The sequence below is a fragment of the Camelus dromedarius genome, chromosome 16, assembly GCF_036321535.1.
Source record: "Camelus dromedarius isolate mCamDro1 chromosome 16, mCamDro1.pat, whole genome shotgun sequence".
NCBI lineage: Eukaryota > Metazoa > Chordata > Mammalia > Artiodactyla > Camelidae > Camelus > Camelus dromedarius.
This window is the reverse complement of record NC_087451.1, coordinates 36,013,021-36,035,874: the sequence shown is the minus strand read 5'-3', so window position 1 is coordinate 36,035,874 and position 22,854 is coordinate 36,013,021. Positions and strand designations below refer to the sequence as shown.

General features: G+C 44.0%; 1 protein-coding gene and 1 long non-coding RNA gene across 12 annotated transcripts in view; one reads left to right on the top strand and one right to left on the bottom strand.

Moving 5' to 3' along the window:
• KCNJ16 (potassium inwardly rectifying channel subfamily J member 16) overlaps positions 1-20,395 on the top strand; it is a 137,076-nt gene extending 116,681 nt beyond the window's left edge. For 5 of the 11 annotated variants that reach the window (XM_064495601.1, XM_064495600.1, XM_064495602.1 and 2 more), the window contains 2 exons: positions 16,773-17,361; positions 17,881-20,395. In XM_064495601.1, coding sequence (XP_064351671.1) covers positions 17,977-19,236 — 1,260 coding nt within the window. In that variant the 5' untranslated portion in view covers positions 16,773-17,361; positions 17,881-17,976 and the 3' untranslated portion in view covers positions 19,237-20,395. The remainder of the gene's footprint in view (positions 1-16,772; positions 17,362-17,880) is intronic. The other 6 variants (XM_010975952.3, XM_064495607.1, XM_010975953.3 and 3 more) reach the window with 3 other exon arrangements.
• Positions 1,562-12,750, bottom strand: LOC135323248 (uncharacterized). Its single transcript, XR_010384568.1, has 2 exons — positions 12,348-12,750; positions 1,562-3,586 (listed from the first exon to the last, which is right to left on the bottom strand). It is a non-coding gene; the product is annotated as an uncharacterized LOC135323248 (long non-coding RNA).
• Positions 20,396-22,854: the final 2,459 nt, after the last annotated feature.

Genomic DNA, 22,854 nt, shown 5'->3' with positions numbered 1-22,854 from the left:
TCTTTTCAATGGAGATATTATTGGTATTTGGTTCTTAGGATTTTGGGGAAAATTAAACAAATTGATGGTTGATAAAGTGCCTGGCCCTGTGCCTGGTCCTTAAGATGCGTTTCTTTTCAGGCTGAGGATTGTATATGACCCTTATCCTCCCTCAGTCTGGAGCCCAGATCCCGCACCCCAGCTCCACGCCTAGGGCCCAGGTACTATGGGCCCTGCCTCTTTGATGTGATTGCCTGTCTGCCTGAATATCTGCCTGCTGCCTGCACCCACTTCTCCTGAACTCCCCAGCACTCTTTCCCCTTCTTCCTTGTCCCTTGGCCTCCCACTGCATGGCTGTTAAACTAACCAGCAAAAGCCCTGTCCTTCTTCTCTCCCTCCGCTGCCCTCCAGCCGCTCAGCTGAACTCCTGTCCTTCCGCAGTGGTGGGCGGACCTGCCTCCAAGCACAGCGAACGCCGCTCTCCAGTGGGAGGTCCTAAATCCATGGCCTTGGACCTTAGGAGTCTGGACGTTCTATTGCCCATTAGACCACATACATCAGATTTGGTACTTGTGATACAGGAAAATGGGACATGAGAGGATGGTCGTGCCCCAGGTCTTGGATGAGTCCCTGGGACATGCCCCGACAAGTGAGGGTCCTCGGCTTCACACAGGAAAGAATTCAAGGGCAAGCCATTGTAGAGTGAAGGTGGATTTATCCAGAGAGATACATACTCCACAGACGGAGTGTGGGCCATCTCAGAAAGCAAGAGAGAGTGACCAAGGGTCCTAGGAGACACACATTCCATAGGCAGAATGAGGGCCATCTTACTCAGAAGGGAGAGTGGCTACGGGGGGGTGGTCAGTTTTTATGGGCCAGGTAACTTCATATGCTAACAAGTGGGAGGCTTATTCCAACTACTTTGGGCAGGAGGCTGGGATTCCCGGGAGGTGGGCCGTCACCCACTTTTTGGCCTTTTATGGTCAGCCTTGAAACTGTCATGGCGCCTGTGGGAGGCCATTTAGCAGCTAGTGTGTTACAATGAGCCTGTAACGATGCTCAAGCTCTGCTGGGAGTTGAATCTTCCGCCATCTTGGTGCTAGTTGCTCTGTCATTCTTTTAGTGGTTGTGTCCTGCCCCCTTCCCTCCTGTCTCACTTCGAAAGGCGTTGCTGTCTTCTCCCTAAGTAAGTGTTCCCAGCCATCGGGTTCATCCTCTCAGCTCCCCAGCACCATACGCTGCCGAGCAAGAAGCTGTGAGCTCTATTCCACAGCCAGCTGCTCAGTCAGCCTTCGCAACCGTCCCAATGGTCTCCCCGGGCTGAGACCCAGAACACACAGTCCCCCACAGAGCACGGCAGTCCTCCACCCACAGGGTTCCAGGGTGGCCCCTCAGGGTGGAAGGCACTGCCTTCCGCCTGAACAAGTCTCGATTGTGATGATAATACATTCTTCACTCTTGTGGAGTTGCTTTTGCCTTGAGGATGGAAGTGTGTGTTTTCTCACCCCAACCCTTAGATTGTTTTGTATTCTTTTATGAGCTGGTCAGTCAGTGTGGCCACAAGAGCAGACAGCATTGCGGCTCAGGAAGAAATAAAGTTTATTCTACTCGAAGGTCCTTGAGGCGGGAGGGGCGGCGTGCAGCCCAGGCCACACGGGAGGGACACCAGGATGGTCAGGAAGTGAAGACAGCAGCCAGGGAGGGTCAGGCTATGGCTGGCCTCTCTCGGGGTTTGCGTGAGGAAGGCATGGCTCAGCAGGATGAATAGCTTAGCTGTGGCCGGTCTGAATACTTTGGGAGGGCGTTGGGAGATGAGGGTGGTTCCTCGTTGCTTGATACCTGGCACTAGGATGCCTGCAGCAGAAGAACACTGCCTCCTTGCATGCAGAGCCAGATACAGGGTGTGTGGCCCTGGGTTAGCGGGTTTGTGCATCAGAAGCATCTCCAGGCTGGGTCCCTGGTTCTCTCTAAAAATTGGCTAGCCCTGGGAGGGGCAGTCTCTCTCCAGCCAGAACAGTTTTGGTTTGTTTTTATTTTCTTTTTTATTAGGATATCAAAACAGCATAATAGAAAATTTTAAAATATTTACAATGCATAGATATTTTCATTGGTGGTTTGACCTGACAAACAGACCCTCCTTCATCGCCTAAGAAATGCAGTAAAATGAATTTCTCTGTTTCACTGACACTGGGCAGCCACTGACCTAAAGCCTCTTGAGTTTTGGTTCCCTCTTCCCTCCCCTTTTTTCCCATATGAAGTCATCATCATCATTATATGAGATGACATATTTCTGATCATGGTTTGAGTGCCCTTGAGGAGAGCAAGCCAACGTTCTATGCACCTCAGTGGAAAAGGCCTTTGCCTCGTTACGGGGATTCATAAACTGCCTAGAACACGTGTGGAGGAGAGCTGAGAACACGCAGGAACCAGACTTACACACGCACACACACACACACACACACACGCCTCCTCTGCAGCACTGAGTCTTTACGATTAGGATTAATCTTGCCCTAAGAGTCAAGTTTCTGGCTGCAGAAGGAATTAATGCCAAAATAAGTCTGTGTTCTTTGGATCCGAGCAGTAGGAAGCTTTATCCTTGCCACTTTCCTCAGGATGCTCTGTGACATCACCCACCTTGGGTTGTTTTTCCCTTTGTGTTCAAACCCTCTGGCTCAATTCCAAAGGGCGTCCAACGGCAACAAGCCTTCCCTCCCAGCCACCCACTGGCCGTATAATCTCACAATTGGAAACACTCATCTCCGTGAAAAGGCATCGCCCAGTTAGCCTCATTGATAGCACTTCCCTGGCCCCCAGCCCCAGCTCTGGGCTTCCTCTGGCCTCTTTCCCCCTGACCCTCTGTAGGCTCTGAATGGTTCGGTCGGGTGTTTTTCCGGTTGACGGTCGCAGGTGCTCGTGTCTCCTGGAGTGCACGTCAAGCAGAGCGGGTAGACGTACTTCAGGGAAGCTTGAAAACACCCACCGATGCTGAAATATTTCCCCGCAGCCCGCGTGCTTGGAGTTACAGGAATTGCATGCAGTCTCCTTAATTCTCGAAAACCTGGTTCAAGCCTTCCACGCGGAAGACATGCGTATCCGAGAGCACGATGTTAGCCTTTTTGCACCACTTGGAATCTAGTTATAGAGACCTGGGTTGCAATCCGAGTTCTTTCACTTTCCCCACTCCGTGATAGACAGTGAACAATTCATTTCTCTAAGCCTTAGCTAGTTAACTTGCAAAACAAAAAAGATATGATAAGTGCAATTCAGGCTTGTCGTAATGATGGAGGCAGAGTGACACAGAACTGAGGCTCTGAGAGGCGAGACCCAGCTGGACGGGAGGACAGACGTCACTAGCAGGGGAAGGTGGGAGCACATGGGAAACCTTGATCAGCATCATAAGTTGCCTCTGGTCTGGACCCTCCAGGTTGCACCACTCTGAACTGCTTGGTGGCACTTTTGGAATTCCTGGCCATCACTTTTTGGAGAGTTGAGAGTAAAATCTTCTGGGGGAAAGGGGCTGGGGAAATACGCCAACAGAGATCCCAACGTGTTGCTCCCATACAAAGAGCATTCTTCGATTCGGATGACGAGGACAGAGGTCATGAACCTGCAGGGGAGAGGAAGTGGAGACCACTTTGCTTGATGGCTCAGGCATAGATACTGTGTTTCCAGAGCAACCCTGGGACCAAGAACCCAAGAAGCAAATGGAAGCTCTTGACTGGTGGTGCTGGGGAGTGATTTTCACAAGATGTTAGTGCCATTTAGCCAAAGACGAATGACTTAACAGAACAAATAGCCCCTCACCCTATTACGTCTCCTTTCTTGAATGTCTGAGAATATGGAAGCTGGCCTGGGTATATTCATGAGTTATTGAACATCTGTCTTTGAGGACTGGTTTCTCATTCTTTTCAGTGAGGGCATCCAATCTATCTTTCTACAGGAAAGTCACATGAGATTTGGAAGTTCAGATGATCAATGATATTGACATTTCTCAATTAAAAAGCCAGTAATTCTTCCTCTGGCCCTAAACTCTATGAATGGAAAAAGCTGCTGTAGTTTATAGCATATTTTTTCTGATAAGATTTTAAACTTCTCTCACCTTTCATTTTAAAGGTTTCCATAGAAATTTAGTTATTTTATCTTTCAGCCATATGCTAATTTTTTTCTCTTGCCAACATGCGTAAAAAGGGAAGCCAATTATAAGTGCAGATAACGTGGTATTCTTTTGAAACTCAAGTCTTGAAATGTTCAATAGTGTTAAACAAAGTCTCCTCTTGCTTGATACTAAATAAACTTTTGAAAGAAAAAGAGATTTTAAACTTCTACAGTACTGCCAGAGGGCTCCTCAATTGAATGAATTTTTCATAAATGTTATCTACCTTACATGGGTGCGAAGTGGCTTTTCGATTAAGTTTGAGCGAAGAGCTATTTTATTACCAGAGAAAACATTCCTCTCTGTCCCCTCCCCCAATCAGCCTCAAACAAAAGGAGGCCATGCTGGCTACAGTTAGAATTCTTATGAAGGAATTTTCATAAAATCAGTAGCTAAAATTGTTGAATTTTCAAAATATGTTGGAAATCTTTCTCTTTATCGCTATGCTGTGTACGTCCTTGGCTAAGAATGAATTTTGATTTGGATGTGGGGAATCTATTTGTTCAAGCCAAGCACCACTCAGATTTCCACAGGCCTATTATCTGCTGGCTGAATTAGCCCAAGGAATTAAAAATAAAAATGTCTAAACTGCCTTTCACTCAGCTACCCGGAATGTGCTCCTTGATTGCATCCTGCCTGTCTGATAACTTGAATTCAACAGAAAATCATTTGCATGGCCAGCAAGGTACAGAAATGGGGCATTCTTTTCAGAGCATATGATTTTTTCCCAAGACGAATGCGAACCGATTTCTCACTACTTCCCTTCCATGGCTTATCTATGCCACCATCTTCCTTCATTAGCCTAGAAAATTGAGAATTAACCACCAAAGCAGAAAGCTGGGGGAGCACCTTTGCACCTTCAATGCTGGGAAAGGTCTCAAACCTAACCACCTTTCTTCCCGACCTGTCACATCCTGCCACCCTGATGTTATTTTACCAGAGAAGCCTCCACTCTTAAGTGTCCTGTCTTGACACAGCGTCTACCATGTACTTGGCAAGACTGAACAGCTCAAGGGCAATAAAAGTGCTCATAATACTCAGTAACAGTCCCCACAATGCCTCAGAGAGAGCTAAATGTTGATTGAATTGAAGAACACACAAAGGCTTTTCCCATGATCTTTTTCAGCTCATTACATTACATTGGTATGTTTAGCTAAATGCTAGAGTCTCTTACAGTAAAGTTCTAAACATCTCATCACAAGACTTAAGGGGAGGTGCCCCCATCTGCCTCAAACTCAACTCTCCAGTGTTCATCACAATGACGATTCCAGCCTCAGAAATGCCGGGAACAGCACCACTTCTTAAGAGAAGCATTGCTAAGTTGGGTCACCTCTGTTTGTACAGGCATTCATAGATATTGAAATCAAACCCCCCGACTTCAGTAGGGTGGTTTATTCTTGTCCTGCTGCCCTGTGGTGGCAACAGAAGTACAACCAGTGGAGAAAGTCTAGAAAATGAAATTCATGGAAATTCAAGAGTCTGTCAAATGCACCGACTTCCGTTAGCTATCTGAATCTTCTCTGTAGTAAGTGGCAATGCTTTTTTGCCAAGTGCCCTTGAAAACGTTCAGGCTAATAGAAAGCTAATCTCATGTGGTAGGCAACACGCTGCTTACGGTGTTGTCTCAATAGGCTGTCCAGCTGGGTCTTCCCAGGGAGATCATTTGTCTTGTGTTTTAAGGCCTTCTCCATTTATCTGTGTCCACAAGCGAAAAGTGGGAACTGAGATAATAGCCAGTAAAGGTTGCCTTGCTTTCCTCCCCAATAAAGATGTCTTGGGTTTTCACTGTGATAGCTTAAAACAGAAACTCAATTTTTTAAAGGTCAAAGAAATCGTTAGACACTCTCCAAGGAGTTCCTGGTCTACCAGCAAATCACATCTGTGGGTCCAGTGATTCCCAGAAGATTGAATAGACTAATAGATTTTCTGTAATTGCCAAAAACAGACAGTTCGCAGGCAGTTCTCACGAAATGGGAAAATAACAACAGAGAGATAGGATTTGGTTTTCTGATGGAAGAGCATAAATGTCAAACTTGAAAAAGGTCAAACATCATGGCACGTACACTTTCCATAAATTACGTTTGTTTTGAAATGAACGGTTAAGTTCAACCGAAGGAGCTCCCAACCCAAAGTATACTGGGGCTATTCAAGGTTAGTCACAGGTAACCTGGCATTTAGAAAGCAAAGTGATTGACTAGTACAAGATGATTTCTATTCTTTGGGATACTTGTGGTTCTTCTGGGCAGCTCTGTCGTGGCTCCCTGAAGGTTATATCAAGGCAATCAGATTCTAGATTGGAATTTTCAAATACCTCTGGGAAATTGCCAATCTAATAATTCTTGGTGGGGAAAAATATGGCAGGTAACTCTCAATCTCTTTCCCTCACTATTCCCCTCTCTTCATTTGAATCTGTACTTGAGTGACCTGTTGTCATAGCTACAAGCATTGCAATTAAGTACTTTATTAAATACTAGGTATGATGGTGAAAGGAGGTTTGGAAACATAGCTTCATGGACTCCTCGTCGCGGTCCTATGACCTGCATTTTTTCAGATGAGCAAACAAAAGCTCGAAGACTAACTTATGCAGAAGTGCATGGTTAGTCTTGCTAGTGGATCAAGCAAGCATCTGAACGTAACTTCATGTCTGCCAGAACCCAGCTTCTCAGTTCTTGATCTCAAGGGTCTCTGAGAATTCACAGGGGACGAGTGGGGACAATACAGTCAGAACTACTGAGGTGAAACCCAAGGATCTGCACGGTGTCACGTGCCTCCTGGGATCGTGGAAGCAGATTGTTAGTAGACAACACTTAAAAAAATAGTCATACTCTACGGCTTGCTGGCGCACCTGCATGAGGTTTTAGAATGCGTGAGTAGGAGTTACTGGCTAGAGCCAGCTACTTAGGCAAATCTGCATCATAAATATCTAACTGCCTTCCTCAAATTCATTCATTTCAAAAGATCATTTTCTTGCATCTTAAAAGTCTATTGACATAGACCTTAAAGTAGTAAGGTTGCAAAATAGCACAACTTTCAATATTTTCTTTCCAAAGTTATTGAAAAATACTGAGACAAAAGGAAGAGTCTTAAACCAGACTTTGGTATACCAAGCCAAGAAGTGAAGGTATCAGCAGTCTAATATGTTTTGGAGTGTGGAAGGGAGAGAAGGGGGCACTGGGGCTGGGGGGAGAACTGCATTAGATGCCTGTTTAATTTGAGCTCTGCTTTATGTATCCCTGACTTGTTACCAACTGCCCTCCTGATTTCTCCAGTTGGTCTCCAGGGGCCAAATCTGACCCAACTCCCTCTTCCTGCATTTCCTTGTTTTAAATGAGATCTGGTTTTACTTAGATGAATTAAATGTCACTATATTTGTTTCTGTGAATTGTTCCAGCAAAAAAAATTACAGCATCCATGTCTGACTTTAAACGTCTGTAAGACTGTCTGCCTCTCTAGGCTATTTATAGTTGCCTTTTAAACGCTCTAATAAATGCTTTTAGATCGCTTTTGGTTTGCTTTCCCTTTATGGAACCTCAGAATCGGGAAACTTCAAAGTACCAGCTGAAAGTACCTGTTTTTCTTTTTTGCAAAAGTGAGGCATGTTCATTGTAAAATTTTACAAAATATAAGTAAACAAATAGAAGAAAAAGAAATAATCATACCAGAGAGAGCCACAATTAATATCTTGTTTATGTCATTCTGTCTTTTCTCCATGTTGTACAAGCTGTTTTATAGCCCTCTTTTATTTTTTCCACCAAACAATATGTCTTATATTTTTTCCTGTCATTCTCCTCCTCCATCACTTTTAATGGCTACATTAAAAGTAATGAGTAATGATATGATTGTACCATTACCTGTGAAACAATACCACATTTATTAGATGGCTAACCCGTAGCCAAAATTTGCTACTACAAATTGCCCTACAAAGTAGTCATGCCACTCTGCTCATTTATGATAGCTTCTTTAGGATGAATTTCTACAAGTGGAATTTCTGGATCAGAAGCTGTACCACGTACCAACCGTCACATGTAGCCAACTCACCTCCAGAAATGACTCTAATTAAATATATAACATAGTGTTATATTATACATTATATAATGTGATAATATATTATATAATAATATTATATCTTTGAAATGGCAATATAATAGCATGAATTAGTGTTAGGAGAACCACATTTCTAATCATTAAATCATTTTAACAAATTGCTTTAAACACTCTTTAGTGCCAGACACATTTTTTTTTTCCACTCCTGATTTCCAGAGATTTCTGCAGCATAGTTACATGCAATTACCATCTTCAGTTCTAGGGAAGCTGCTAAGCAAAAGCAGATAGTAAGACTTTTTTTCTTTTTTTAAACTATGTATGAAGTGGCAGCTAGGATAGGGGAGAGGCAAGATAGATGGAAGGAATTGAGAGCGGGTGTTTGGAGAACAAACACTGATGATTTGTCAGCGTTGATGGTTTTATAGTTCTAGGAATGCTGACTCTCTGACTATCTCCTTGAAGATGTTATATTGTCCGATTGCTTTTTAATTCACTCCTTCAAAGTATAATTAGTGAGAGCCTACCTGCCACATATTGCTCTACCTGCTAGGGACACAGTAGCAAACAGGACAAGAGGAGGATTTCTCCAAGAATTCCTAATCTATTCCATGGGGCAACCCAGCCAACAAACATGCAAATCCATCAGTAGTTGTAAGTGTTTTTTGAAATAAATCATGTTAACCGGACAAAAAAACAATATTGTGGGGTGAGTTTTAGTTTACACCCTCATTACACAAGCCACATAGGCAGAAAAGGAAGTGCAAATGCCCTGGGGCAGGAACATCCTCATGTGTTAGAGTGGAGCTTAGCAAACTTTTCCTGAAAAGAGCCAGATAGTAAATATTTTTGGCTGTCTGTTGTGACTATTCAAGTCTGCAGTGGTAATGTGACAGTAAGTAGCAATAGATAACGAATAAACATTGGTCTGAATGTGTTCCAATAACAGTTTATTTACAAAGCAACCAAGGAGTCAGATTTGCCCCCTGGACTGTAGTTTTCTGACCCCTGTGTTAGTGAAAAAGGGAGATTCAGTGGTGATAGTGAACAGTGAGAAGGAGAATAGTAGGAGATAATTTCCAGAGATGGGCAGAGGTCAGACGTGTACAATCTGCATACAACGCCGATTATGAAAATGACTCGAATTGCAATGGGAAGACATTGGATGGTTTTAAGCAAGGGACTGACATGTTTTGATCTTATTTTTGAAAAGAGTAGATCCAAGTACAGGAAGGGCAGAGAGAGGAGATCTCTTAGGAAGATGTTGCTGTAGCCCATTGAAGACCTGGTGGTTTTGACTGTGCTAAGGAGTGACTAGTTTTAAGATCCACTTTGAAAGAGAACCAACAGGACCTGCTGCCGGTTTGCATGATGGGACTCGAGACTAACAGGCCACCGCTCTTGCATAAAGGGCGTATTTTTTAAATGTAAATTAAACTGAATTTTAACTGATTTTTTTGGGGGGGGGTTTCAAGAAACAAAAGCTATCCCTGGCTAAGACAAGTAGAAGAAAATATTATTGAAAAGGTATCAGGTAGCTTATTGTATCAAAGGAATTATGAAGAAAAAGGCACGGGTTTGAGGAAAACCAGGAAACAAAATGAAAATGTTACCTCCCTCGGACCGTACCCTCCTCCGGGACACTTAGACGTGCACCACCACGCCGCTGGCCGCTTGACTCATCATTGCCTGGAATAATAGGACGCAGCACGCTTGTGTCACTTCCCCAAGACTCAAAGTCCTGTTGGGGAAGTTCTGATTGGCCACTCCAAGGTCAGCTGACCCTGCTCCTCGTGCACGTGCTGGAGTGAGAAGTGGCTTCTGTCACCTCCTCCCCTGGAATCATCCTGTCCCATCATCTCTTACCCACCTGGTTATTGAAATACCTTCCTGGTGTACCTCCCCACATCTGCTTTTAAATTTCCCCAGCTGATTTTCCACAGACAGCCAGAGTAATCTTTTTCAAAAATGCAAACTTTATTATATACTTCAACTGTCTTCACTACTCTTGGGAGAAGTACCCAAATCTTTAATTCTAGCTCCTAGGTCATGTATGCTCTGTCTTTATTTCTCTTTCTAGCTTCAACCTCCCCCCACACACCCCCATTGAATTCAGTTTTTGGAAAGCATGCCCTATGCATCTTTGAGTCGCAGAGCCTTCGTAAATTCTGTTCCTCTGCCAGGGAAACTCCTTTTCCCTTTCTTCTTATTTAGTTAACTTGTATTCATCTTTGAGACTATAGTTCAGACATTCGTCTCTCCCAGACTCCATAAGGACCTGGTATTAAAAGTTATTACAAGCAACAGAGGAGAAATCGTTAGTCCAGGAAAGGGTTAAAAGGAGACTATAAATAAGGACAGTTTCCAAGGTGCCAGCCATTGTTGTCTTTTACAGTATGTCATTCACTCCTTACAAAAACATTTTGAGATACGTCAACTATTGTCCTTCTGTCTTAGATAAATACAGTGTGGCTTAGAGATATTTGTGAGATGCTGATATCACACAGCTAAGATGTGACAGACCCATAGCTAGAATCCAAGCCTTTGCTCTCCACCTTCCTGCCCTCTGCCCGCACGCCTGGAGGACCGTGCTGTGGAGCTTGGACTGAGCCCCGGGGTAACAGGAGAAGGCACATTTACATTTCAGAATAATCACAGTGGATGAAAGTGCCAAGAGATGAGTTAGCAGCCTGCTATGTAAACCAGGTAAAGCCGGGTTTTTAGTTGGTCAGGAGAATTTGGATTCCATGGTAAAATGCAGATGAGTTCCTGTAATGATAGGTTCTTGTGAGAACCAGGCCTTAAAATTAGCTCAGAACAAAGGACGCAGCAGTCAAACTACACCTCTAAATGCAAATTCTACACTAGAAATAGTGAGAGCCTTAACAGCCAGATAGTGACTGAGCCTCAACCAAACCAAATCGGAATACCAGGTCTGAGCGGGGAGCGTTTTTTTCACCTGAGGTTAGAGCCAGGAGAATTGAAGAGCCTGCTCTCAGCTTGAATGTCAAGTCCTAGGTCAAACTTTCTCCGCTCACTCTTGTTAAACGGCACCCTCCCCTCTTGTTCCAGCCATTGTCCGGATTAGTACTTCATTTTGCTTTCTCCTTGGTATTTACTACATACTGTCAGTGATCATCTCATTTTATTGTTTTTGTGTTTCTTGACATCTCTTAAATGTAAATTCCACAAAGGTGGGACTCCTCCCTCACTCCTAAAAGTGGGTAGGTCTAACCCACAGTAGAAGCTCAATTTAAAAATGAACGGGAGGGGTAGGGTATGGCTCAGTGGTTAGAGTACATGCTTAGCATGCACGAGGTCCTGAGTTCAATCCCCATTACCTCCATTAAAATAACTAAATAAATAAACCTAATTACCTCCCCCACAAAAAGACAAAAAAAACCCCCATAAACAAAATAAATAAAATATTTTTAAAAGACATATCTAGAATATTAAAAAAATTTTTAATAAATTAAAAAAATGAAAACGATCAGTAACAAATTCTCCACTGAAGGATTTTATTTATTTATTTATTTACTTATTTATTTAAAAAAATTTTTAATTGAAGTATAGCTGATTTACAATGTTGTGTTAGTTCCAGGTGTACAGCTCAGTGGTTCAGTAATATATATACATATATATATATATATTCTTTTTCAGATTCTTTTCCATTATAGATTATCACACGATACTGAATATAATTCCCTGTGCTATACAGTAAGACCTTGTTGTTTATCTGTTTTATATACAGTAGTTTGTATCTGCTAATCCCAAGCTCGCATTTTATCCCCTCCCCCCACCCTTTCCCTTTGGTAACCATCAGTTTGCTTTCTATGTCTGAGAGTCTGTTTCTGTTTTGTAAATACGTTTGTCAAATCGAACATATGATACAAACGAACTCCACAGGAGGATTTTAGAGACCACTGGGGAAGTACTCCTCACACAGTAAGGGGAAATGGAACTGCGGTCTTTTAAAAAGATGTTAAGATCGGCCGATGCCCAGCTCCTGCACTAACCCAGATCTAGCTCAAGGTAAACTCTAAGCAGCTGGGGCTGGCATCCAACTCAGACAAGGATGGGCAGGCTGATTTTCAAGATAAGAACAAGAACAACCTTCAGAGCCATCTCAGCAAAGCATGTACATACCGTTTAAGAGAAAGACTACGATAATCACCTTGTGAGTTTAACCTGTTACCTTCACCAGGCTTGTCAGTCTTGTTTCCTTTAGGTCGGTTCCTCAGAGCAAATAGCAACAACATTCTTAAACAGAGCTGAAGCGGATGCATTACGTGTAGATGAGTGTGCTGAAAACAAGGAACGGGATTTTCTGTTTGGTCACAGTTGTGAAAGAAAAAAGGAAATGACCTGGTCCCTGGGGTTTGGAGGAAGTGGTAGAAGACAGAGAAGTGGCCCACGTGGCTTAAGGGTGGGAAGTAGTGGTGACATCCACATCTGTTAGGACCCACACATTGGCTTCCCTGCCGTCATGCAAGTGGAGGGCTATTCGAGAAAGTTGAAGGACATACTCTGATATTTTACAGACGGGGAAACGGAGTCCTCAGGGGCAGCAATGACTGAATAACTGCTAAGAGCCCAGCCCCGTGAAAGATGGCGTTCCATCTTCGAAGAGGTTCATTCAGACCTCACAATAACTCAGTAACAGGGGTATTATCCCCATATCTTGGATGAACACACTGAGGTTCAGAGAAGAGTTACATAAACCAGTCAAGACGGGGAGGACAGATCTGGAACTGGAGTCTGCCCCCCAGTTCATGATTTCTTTACATTACCAGGAAACATTTAATTTCAGACTCTCTCTTAATAATGAAGTTCTTTGATTTTTAAACCAGAATAATTGGCTATTACAATTCATATTATTTTGGTCCTATCTTGACGTCCAGAAAATGGAGAAACTTAATCCCAAACTCCAAAGTTCCTCTACTCCTTTATAAAACATAGCATTATTTGGGATGAGGTAGCATTTACAATCGGGTGATAGATATGACTTGGAAAAACTGGGCTCAGAAAGAGGGTCTCCAGATAAAGTGACTAGTGATATTGTCATTGCTGGATTTCTGCTTCTTCCCAGCGCCTTCTTAGCTTCTCCTTCAGTTCACTGGTAACATACTACAACCCCTTTCTTATTACGGAAACCCTTTATTCCATAAACTGGCATGCAACTTTCTTGGATGGATTCAGAAAAAGAAATTGTAAGGTTGTGTCAGGAAAGAGGTAAACTCCATGGTCACTGAGAAGTTGGACCAGGATTGGAGGGTAGGGCTGGGAGGGAGAGGAGAAGAAAAAGGGAACAAAAGCTGTAGGTCAGACCCCAGCCTGCTCAGGGGATGACAGCAGCTGAGGAGGAAATAGGAGAATACCGTGGGTTTGTCAACACGGGAGAAACTGAAGTTAGGGAGACGGAGTATTTAGAGACGTCCGGACAGTGTCTAGCCCGTACTGGGTGCAGCAGCCATTCAGTGGCTGAGCAAAGAGGGCCACCTAAGTGTGTCTGAATGTCTTATGAGGATTCCAGGCAAGATAAGGCTCAGGCTTAATTCCAAGGTAAGAAGCTGTGGGACAGGTTTTGAGCGCAGTAACTTGTTTGGGTTTGCGCCTGACTCATTAACACCCTCTTTCTTTGCTCCTCAGCAACCAGAGCCCACCCACAGTCATCTTACTACCCTTCTCTCCTGGACCCTGCTGTAGCCCCCCTCCCCCTCCACAAGCCACACAAGACAATGACCTGTACCCAGAATCTAGGCCATCCTTTTTACTCTCTGCCCTGTCCCCAACTCTCACGTTTCCACTAAAATTTATCTCACTTAACAGTTGCCAGGAAAGCAACTTGATGACTGATGATGTCTAGTAAGTCATTTATATGATAAAGAAGGTACCTGTTAATCTCAAAGGCCAGAGGCATTAATCAGTGAATTTTAGGGAGGCTATTTCAGGCCTTTATTTGTGGTGTCTCTCGAATTAAACGAAGATGATTACTATTAATATAGTTATGTTAAGCAGATGCTAGAGACAAGAGCGATTTTATTTTCAAAGTGACATGGGGTTGTAAAGTCTTAGCCATCCTGTGGTCCCCTCAACATGCAAATGACAAGCTTAGGTCTGAAAAACTATCTACAAGAGTAGTCTGCAGTAAACAGCTGTTTTTGAGAGGCTGTTGCGAAATGGCAGAGGAATTGCTTCAGAATTGGTGAGTCTGACCGAGACACTTTGGTGCTTTGAGAAAAGGGAACAGGTAGGCAGGCTGCTCGTGTGTTCTGTTGAAAATACTCCCTCTGGTGCATACGATCCACCTGAAATGAGCTCCACTGTAAAGATTTCTCCTTGAATTCATGCAAAGATCTGAAAAACTGAGGACTCAACACAGGTCTTGCCAGTCAAAGCAGAGTAAGGGACCTTTTTTTACTGTACTTCGTACCATGAGCAAGGACTGAGAGAGGTCACTGTCAGGGTCGGATCCGCTGACCGCGCTAACTTCCCCATCTCAGATGACGTCAGTACTTTCCCAAGTGTCTTTGCAGATTGTAATGAACTTGGGCGGCATTCTCAGGACAGCCCTCCATCCTCTCTGTGCGCTGCCTCTTCCTCTAGCCACGTCTATAAAGAACCCCATGTCATGACAGAGAAATCACACAGAATGACAAAGGGCCTTTCCTCCTGCAATCATTAACCACCTGGCAAAACAGTTCAGAACGGGGGTAGAAGGGGACCTGAGAGTTAGCATTTACTTTTCAACTTTCTATTCCACAATGTTGGTGGTCAAATTTTCCATTTTTATTTTAAAAAAGGGAATTTTCCAACCAATGAAATGACCCCCGCCTCAGTTTCTAGAGAGCAAGGAACACAACATGCAAAAAGCAATGCAGAAGTAGGAACATTGAAGATACTTTTTTTATGATGGAATAGATGGCGACAGGCTGATGACAAAAACACTGAGGCATCATGACAGCCGAGTCTTAATCCCAAGAAAAACAAATGTTAAATATAGAAAGTCCAGTCCATCAGCAAGCTACATCCTCTGTGATGTAAGGGCAAGCAATAGAAAAGTGCTCCAATTAGCACAACAGATGAAACAGGAGATTAATAAACATCTCTTCTGTCTAGCCATTTTGACAAATGGGCCTCCATCAACTTACTTCATGGTGTAGGCTGAGAAATGGTTAAGACTTAAAAAAAACCATTTGGCTCTAATCTATCATTTAGTTTAAAAATAACTGTCTTTTAGAAAATGCATCATTTACATGGCTGGAAAATCAAAGAATAGATGAATAAAATGGATGCACTTACCCCAGAATCTGAAAACTTTTCTCTGGATAAGTTGAAACGAATGAGCGTCATAATGAACCGTAGCAGAGGACGTCAGGGGTTTGGGGCAGATTTCTCACAGCTGTAACTTGTAGGCCTGAAATGGTGACATTATTCAGAAATAATTTTTTCCACATACTCACATTTGCTCACTTGTAGCTTGTATTAATTGAAAATTCCTAATCCCCTAATTAGTCTACTGTTGAAGGTATTTTTAAAATGGTTCGTTTATCACAGTGGTTGGCACTGCTGGAATTCAGAGTGATGCCAGCCAAATGCCATTTCAAATAAAAACCTTTCTTTTTTTCTGTTGGCAACAGAAAAGAGCCGAGTCACACAGTAGCTCTTGATTTATGAACTGAGCTTTCTTATTCTCAGACTCCCACGATGGGTGCAGTTCCCTTTAAGGAACAGACATTTACCAAGAAAATAATCTTGTCTCCAAATCTGCTTCTTAATTTGAAATCATATGGGGCTTTGATTATCGTGGTTCCATTCTCATGCCCCCAAGGATCAGGTGAGTGAGTGGAAACAAAATCTTGAGCAGCTTCTTGCTTGTAAAATGTCCTTTGATGACACATCAGACAGGAACCCCTCCTCCAAAAAAAAAAAAAAACACATATATTGTTGGCAAATTTTGTGGGAATATTTTACCTTCAACATTCCAGGAAGCATTTTGTCAGCCTTGGGTCACATCCTGAAAGTATACAATTGTCTCCCCCAAACACAGTTGAAGCGCTGACCAGAGAGGATGTAACTACTCAGAGCCGATCTGGAGGATGGATGGGTGAAGGGGCCAGGGTGAGGGGGCAAGAGAATGGACAGAGAGAAATTTGGACCTGCCTTATGGGATATTTTGGCTGTAGGCAGAGTGTCCATCCTCTGAGTAGTCCGCCAAACAAAGTGTTTATTGTAAAGTGGCCCTGATTCCTGGAGAAAAAGAAAAATGACTCCTATTGACTGGACGGAAATTAACTCCTTCCTCCCTTTTGTAGCAGGGAAGGCGCTGGATATGCACTTGGTGGTTAATTTCTTCGGTTGGTTTTAAGGAGAGTCTCCGTGTCCGGAATAGTGTTTACTCCGACCAAATTTTCTATGCTGCCGAGTGGCAGGATTTTCTAGGCTAAAGTGTCCCCTCCCCCACCTAGCACAGGTAGACGATGTGGAAAACATAGTCTAGTAGTTATTAAACTGTAATCGTTGGGCTGCAATGACTCCTTTTTTCACGTAGACGTAACTAAAGCCTATTTAATATTGAATTTTTAAAACTTGCTTTCAGACTTGAGCTGGAAAACAGTTGGCCTCTATCATGGATGCTAAAAGCGATAATAACGGTACATTCTGTCTTGATCTTTTAAAGACTGAACGAATTTGGAGGGAGGAAAATGACTTTGCCTAGGGATGGCTGTGACACCATCAGGATTACAGTGAAGAGCTGGACAGAAGGGTCCAATTGTAGCATGCTCCCTTTAAGAGGGAAACAAGATTAGCAACCTTGGCAAATTTTCGGCTTCTATTCAGAGGGAAAGAGAAGAGTTTCCAGTGTCCAAAAAAAAAAAAAAAAAAAAAAAAAAAAAAAGAGAGAGAGAGACACAGACAGGAAGAAAGAAAGAAAAGAATAAAAAAGAATGGATGTTTTGAAACAAAGGCAGAAGCAATTTTATACTTCACTGAAAGCTCACCTGGGAGTGGTTTTAACTCCTCTGGGGTTAAGGAAGATTTTTTTTTTTACCTCTCAAGACCAAAGGTGGAGCTAGGGTAAAGGAACCGAATCTGAAATAGCGTCCCCGTCAGTTCTGTTCTGTCCTGGGAAGCACACAAGGAAGAAAAATCTCCGTGGAAGAGAGAGGAGGCTACAAGTGATGAAGGTGAGGGACCACCCTGTTATAGCAACCAGTATGTGAGTTCCATTTTAACGTGAGCCTAGAGACTCTTTATCACCTCCCTTTTCTGAGGAAAACTGTCTGACTTAAACAGAAAGCATATTAAGACCTCTGGACAAATACCTGCATTCGATTTTGCCTTTTTACGTGATAGATTATTTTGTTTTCTAAATGCTCTCAAGCCAAGAGTCTACAAATTAAAACAAAAATTTTTTTTTGCAGGTCAGAGAAGGTAGTGAGGCTTCATTTGGGATAATCATAGTGTTTACTGAAGCCTTACGCATATATAAAAATGTGATTTTCTCTAATTGCATACTTTGTTCCTATAATGACAGAGCTGAATTCTCAACTGAAATGAGTAATCAATACTTAACGTCTCCATCGTTCAGACAAAGTCTTAGCTATTTCAGATGGCATGAAATTGCTGCAAATTTGGCAAATTGCTCTAACGATGGAAATTTTACCAGCTTAAAGCTGAAGTGCGTTTGACGTTCTGTTTTTCAGGTTTTATGTGAAAACCCAAACGAACCAAGAGCGCCACACCTAGAACGACTGTGACTGCAGAGGTCAGCCGGAGTGACCCAGAGGGCCGGGGGGAGAATGAGCTATTACGGCAGCAGCTATCGGGTCGTGAATGTGGACCCCAAGCTCCCAGGCTGCCCCCCGGGGCACATCACTGCAGAGAAGAGAAGAGCCAGACGGCGTCTGCTGCACAAGGATGGCAGCTGCAACGTCTACTTCAAGCACATTTTTGGAGAGTGGGGGAGCTACGTGGTTGACATTTTCACCACTCTCGTTGACACCAAGTGGCGCCATATGTTTGTGATATTTTCCTTGTCTTACATCCTCTCCTGGCTGGTGTTTGGCTCCATTTTTTGGCTCGTAGCCCTTCATCACGGAGATCTGTCCAACGACCCTGGCGTCACGCCTTGTGTCGACAACGTCCACTCCTTCACGGGGGCGTTCCTCTTCTCCCTGGAGACCCAGACCACCATCGGTTACGGTTACCGCTGTGTCACCGAAGAATGCTCTGTGGCCGTGCTCGTGGTGATCCTTCAGTCCATCCTAAGCTGCATCATAAACACCTTCATCATTGGTGCCGCCTTGGCCAAGATGGCCACCGCCCGGAAGAGAGCCCAGACCATTCGGTTCAGCTATTTTGCCCTCATCGGCATGAGAGATGGGAAGCTCTGCCTCATGTGGCGCATCGGTGATTTCCGACCCAACCACGTGGTGGAAGGCACCGTTCGAGCCCAGCTTCTCCGCTACACAGAAGACGGTGAAAGGCGGATGACCATGGCATTTAAGGACCTAAAATTAGTCAATGACCAGATCATCCTTGTCACGCCGGTCACGATCGTTCATGAGATCGACCACGAGAGCCCGCTGTATGCCCTCGACCGAAAAGCCGTGGCCAAAGACAACTTCGAGATTTTGGTGACATTTATCTATACTGGCGATTCGACCGGGACTTCCCACCAATCCAGAAGTTCCTACGTCCCGCGGGAAATTCTCTGGGGCCACAGGTTCAATGACGTCTTGGAAGTGAAGAGGAAGCACTACAAAGTCAACTGCCTGCAGTTTGAGGGCAGCGTGGAAGTCTACGCTCCCTTCTGCAGCGCCAAACAGTTGGACTGGAAAGACCAGCAGCTCCACAACATGGAAAAAGCCCCGCCAGTCCAAGGATCGGGCGTGCCAGACCCCAAGGTCAGAAGAAGGTCGCTGAGCGCAGTGGCCATTGTGAGCAGCTGCGAAAACGCAGAGGAGACCACCCCATCTGCCACAGATGAGCGTAAGGAGGCACCTTATCAGAAAGCCCTCCTGAGTTTAAATACAATCTCTGTAGAATCCCAAATGTAGCCCCAAGTCCCAGTTGCAGGGGCTGCCACTCAATCATTTTCACTCTCTAGCCAAATCACCTTAAGGCGAGGAGCAGGCAGCAGGGCTTTTAAAGAATGCCGTAGCTATCTTTGATGGGGATGGGAGACAAACAGGGCTGGTCAAACTTGATAAAAGATATCTAAAAATCACGTAGTAGCCAATTGTTTAATTTTTTTTTTTTTCCGGCTAGCCAGTTTTGTGTTAGGGATGTGAGTAGGAAGTCTAGTTGATTCATTTACGCTTCATCTCCTTTTATTATTCCACACTCTTGTATTGTCAGCTGGAGGTATCGCATTCAATCATGGGGAACTAAAGTAGGCTACTGGAATAAATAAAAATAGAAAGACAGGAAAACAGCATGCGTAATAAATTGTTTAATGTATCCAAATTGGTAGTATAATGAGTGGTTGCCTAAAGAGACGACATAGTATATAATCAAGATACACAGGCTGTGTATTCAGTAGATCGTGATGTCGAGATGTTTAACTATGAAATCCACGGACCAGTTCGAGTCACTCTGTTCACTCCTCATCATGTCTTGATATCTGCTGGCAGAGGTAGAGGCTGTAAGAAATAAACAGTGCCACCAATTCAGGCAGTTCCTCCCCTGCCACTTGCCCAGGTCCTGATCTAGGAGCGCTGGAAGCTCTTGTCTCTCTCACCCAGGAGGCAGAAGGCAGGGTTGGCGTTATTATTCAGAGAGGTGCTTCCCTCTTTAATGCCCTGCTTGACTCCAGCAAATGGCTTTATGCAGAGGAGCAGAAGTAAGGTGAACAGGAGCTTGGTAAGGCCTGTGACAAGGGGGTGTCTACCCACCTCCCGCCACCTGCTCCGGGGACAAGGGGAAGGAACGGGCTCAGAGAGACAGGGTGAGGGAATGGATGGCGATAAACCATCCATTTGGCTGCTACAGGAGGGATGGAATTTTGGGGGTTTTTTTTTGGCAGTATAGGGGTTAAGAGGGTGGAGGAGGTAGGGAGGCTGTAAAGGGAAAGGTTATTTATTTGTGCCTAGAAGCAATTATGTATGTTTCCTGTCTTGGTTACTTTAGAAAACATAAATAACTTGAATGGTGGATTTTGAAAAACTCTTCCATTGAACTTGGAGTCATTTAAATAAAAGATTTGGTGAAATGTAATTAAGGTGATTTTAGTGCTCATTATGAAGTGAATAAGCTGAGTGCTTTAGAGTTGCTTAAATTGTAGCACGTGAGATAAATACATATACTCTGTTTCCACGTTAAAAGATGTTAGTCGTGATTACTTTAAACACAAATCCAATCACCTATGAGTGTAGAGTCATTTTTAAGCCTTATAAATTGAAGAGTTATTAGCTACATTCCAAATTACCTTTTTTTAACATTGTTGCAGAGCTGGCAATAAGTATATGCCACAGTTTTTCATTTGTTTATTTTATTTAAATGTATACACACACACACACACACACACACACACACGTAGCTTTTGCTTTTTAATGGAAAATCCCTCTTTCTCTCTCTCCTCTCCATTTTAATTAAAGCACACCAGTAAAATGAATTGAATCACATAGTCCAAGATTACCAATAAAAGTTCAATATATAGGTATATAAAGTGTTTTTCCTTTTTTTTCTCCTTTTTCCTTCCTTGCTCCCTCCCTCCCTCCGTTTCTTCCTTTCTTCTTTCCTTTTCCTCCTCCTTTCTTTTGCCTTTGAGCAACAGTTATTTGATAAATGCACGTGTGCAAATCTTCTATTCCTGTTACTATGGATAAGGTCACAAGCTGCAAAATTAACATCAGCGCTCTAATAATGCTTTTTTTTCCCCTGTCTTGCTTAAGGAATGCAAAACCCATATTTTAAATTGCACGTGCGCTGCAGAGTGGGATTTTACAGCAGCAATTACTCAGCTAAATCAGAATAGTACGATCTGCTAAGTAGAAAAACCACCCCTACAACCAACAAAAGTGCCCCTTTCCCTCCTTTTCTTAGCTTGTTTCCCACCTGTCTCGTTTCGCTTCCCTTTGCTGCCTGGGCTCTGCCTGCTCACAGTCATGCTCGGTCAGTGTCAGAACAGAGGCATCAACTCCAGTAAACACATTCTGCCCTTGGTGCCGCCTCCATCAGGTCCTCTGACCCGAACTAGGATGGACAGTCACATTCCCACGTAACGCTTGTCTCTAATTTTCTGTTTGGATTTATAACACACTCTGACACCCCAGTGAGTTACTTAACAATAAAGAGCTTAAAATCGTGCAGAAAGCGTGTGCCTGTGCTAGCGTGCACTCTGCGGATGTGGCCAGCGCTGGGTGCCGGGCACTGATAACGAGGTTGCTTTTTCACAGAATGAGGACTTAGGCAGAATCATAAGGCATTTTATGGGTTTCTCACAGCTGGCTGAAAAGCTGTATCTGAGTTAACAATTCAGTGCTTCTGTAAGCATCCAAGAAACCTCTGTACAAAACGGCTTTTCTCGTTTGAATGCTCCATCAGTGATGAGAATAGTTTTTCTCATGGCATGCCTCCTCTCCCTGAGGATGGAGCTATTCAGTAGACGTCACTAGACAGAAAAAAAAAACTGCAGCTTCAGGCCCTGCTCCACTGTGGGCTAAAGCCTTAAGGGAGGACACAGGGCGAGAGAAGGAAAGGATATTTCCGCACAGCAGCGGCTCATCAGGCACGCTTAGGTGCTCTGTGCAGATACACTTAGTCCCCACCAAGAACAGTGGGGTGGAGATTTTTAATTGCCATGATATCAAATATCTCATTCTTGACTTCCTCCTGGTTGACAGATTTCCAACTGGGATCATAAAGTGCCCAGATTTAAAAAAAAAAAAAAATTGCAAGTGTGTTTTCCAGTCTCTCTTGCAGCAGAGGGTGGGGTGGAGGGTGTGCTTCCGTGACAGGGTTCTGGCCCCGCCCCGGAGATGTTAGCAGAGCTCCCTGGATGTGACCTTTAGCAAGCTCTCCGCCTGGGACTGACTAAGCCGCCGTATGCCCTCTTAACCCCCTGCATTCATCCTCCTCCTCCTCGAAACCTCAGCGTTCCTGGCTGAAGCCCCTGCGGCCATAGAGTGGGAGTGGGACTCAGGGACACTCCTTACAAGGCAAATGGGAGAAGCAGGAACAAGCACAACCCTAGGTGGCAGGTCTCCAGACATCCGCAGGGCTGATGATATGTGAGATTTCTACCCGACAGAGCGAGCCGCAGATCTAGAGGGAATTATCCAGGAAACGAAGGCTGGGAAGGCAGAGAGGAGGTCCGAGTGACGTCCAACTTGAACTTGCACATGGTATTTGATGGAGTTATTCTCTGCGGAAACCACACATGTTCTTGGGGGGCGTTGAGGAAATGACACTATGATTGTAAAACAAATACAAAAGAATGGCTTTTGGCCTGGAAATCTCTCCGAGACACTGAAGGCTGGGTGACCTTAATACGAGATTGACCAGGCCTGCCGTTTATCATCTTCCTTCCCTCCTGCAGAATCACATTCCGTGTCTCAGTGGGACTTCCACTCGGGCTGGCGACCTGATGGCCACAGAGACTCAGGCCAGCAAGCACCGACCAAGCCGCTTGGTCAGGAAAGCAGAACTCCAGCGGTGCTGTGCTCAGGACCCCT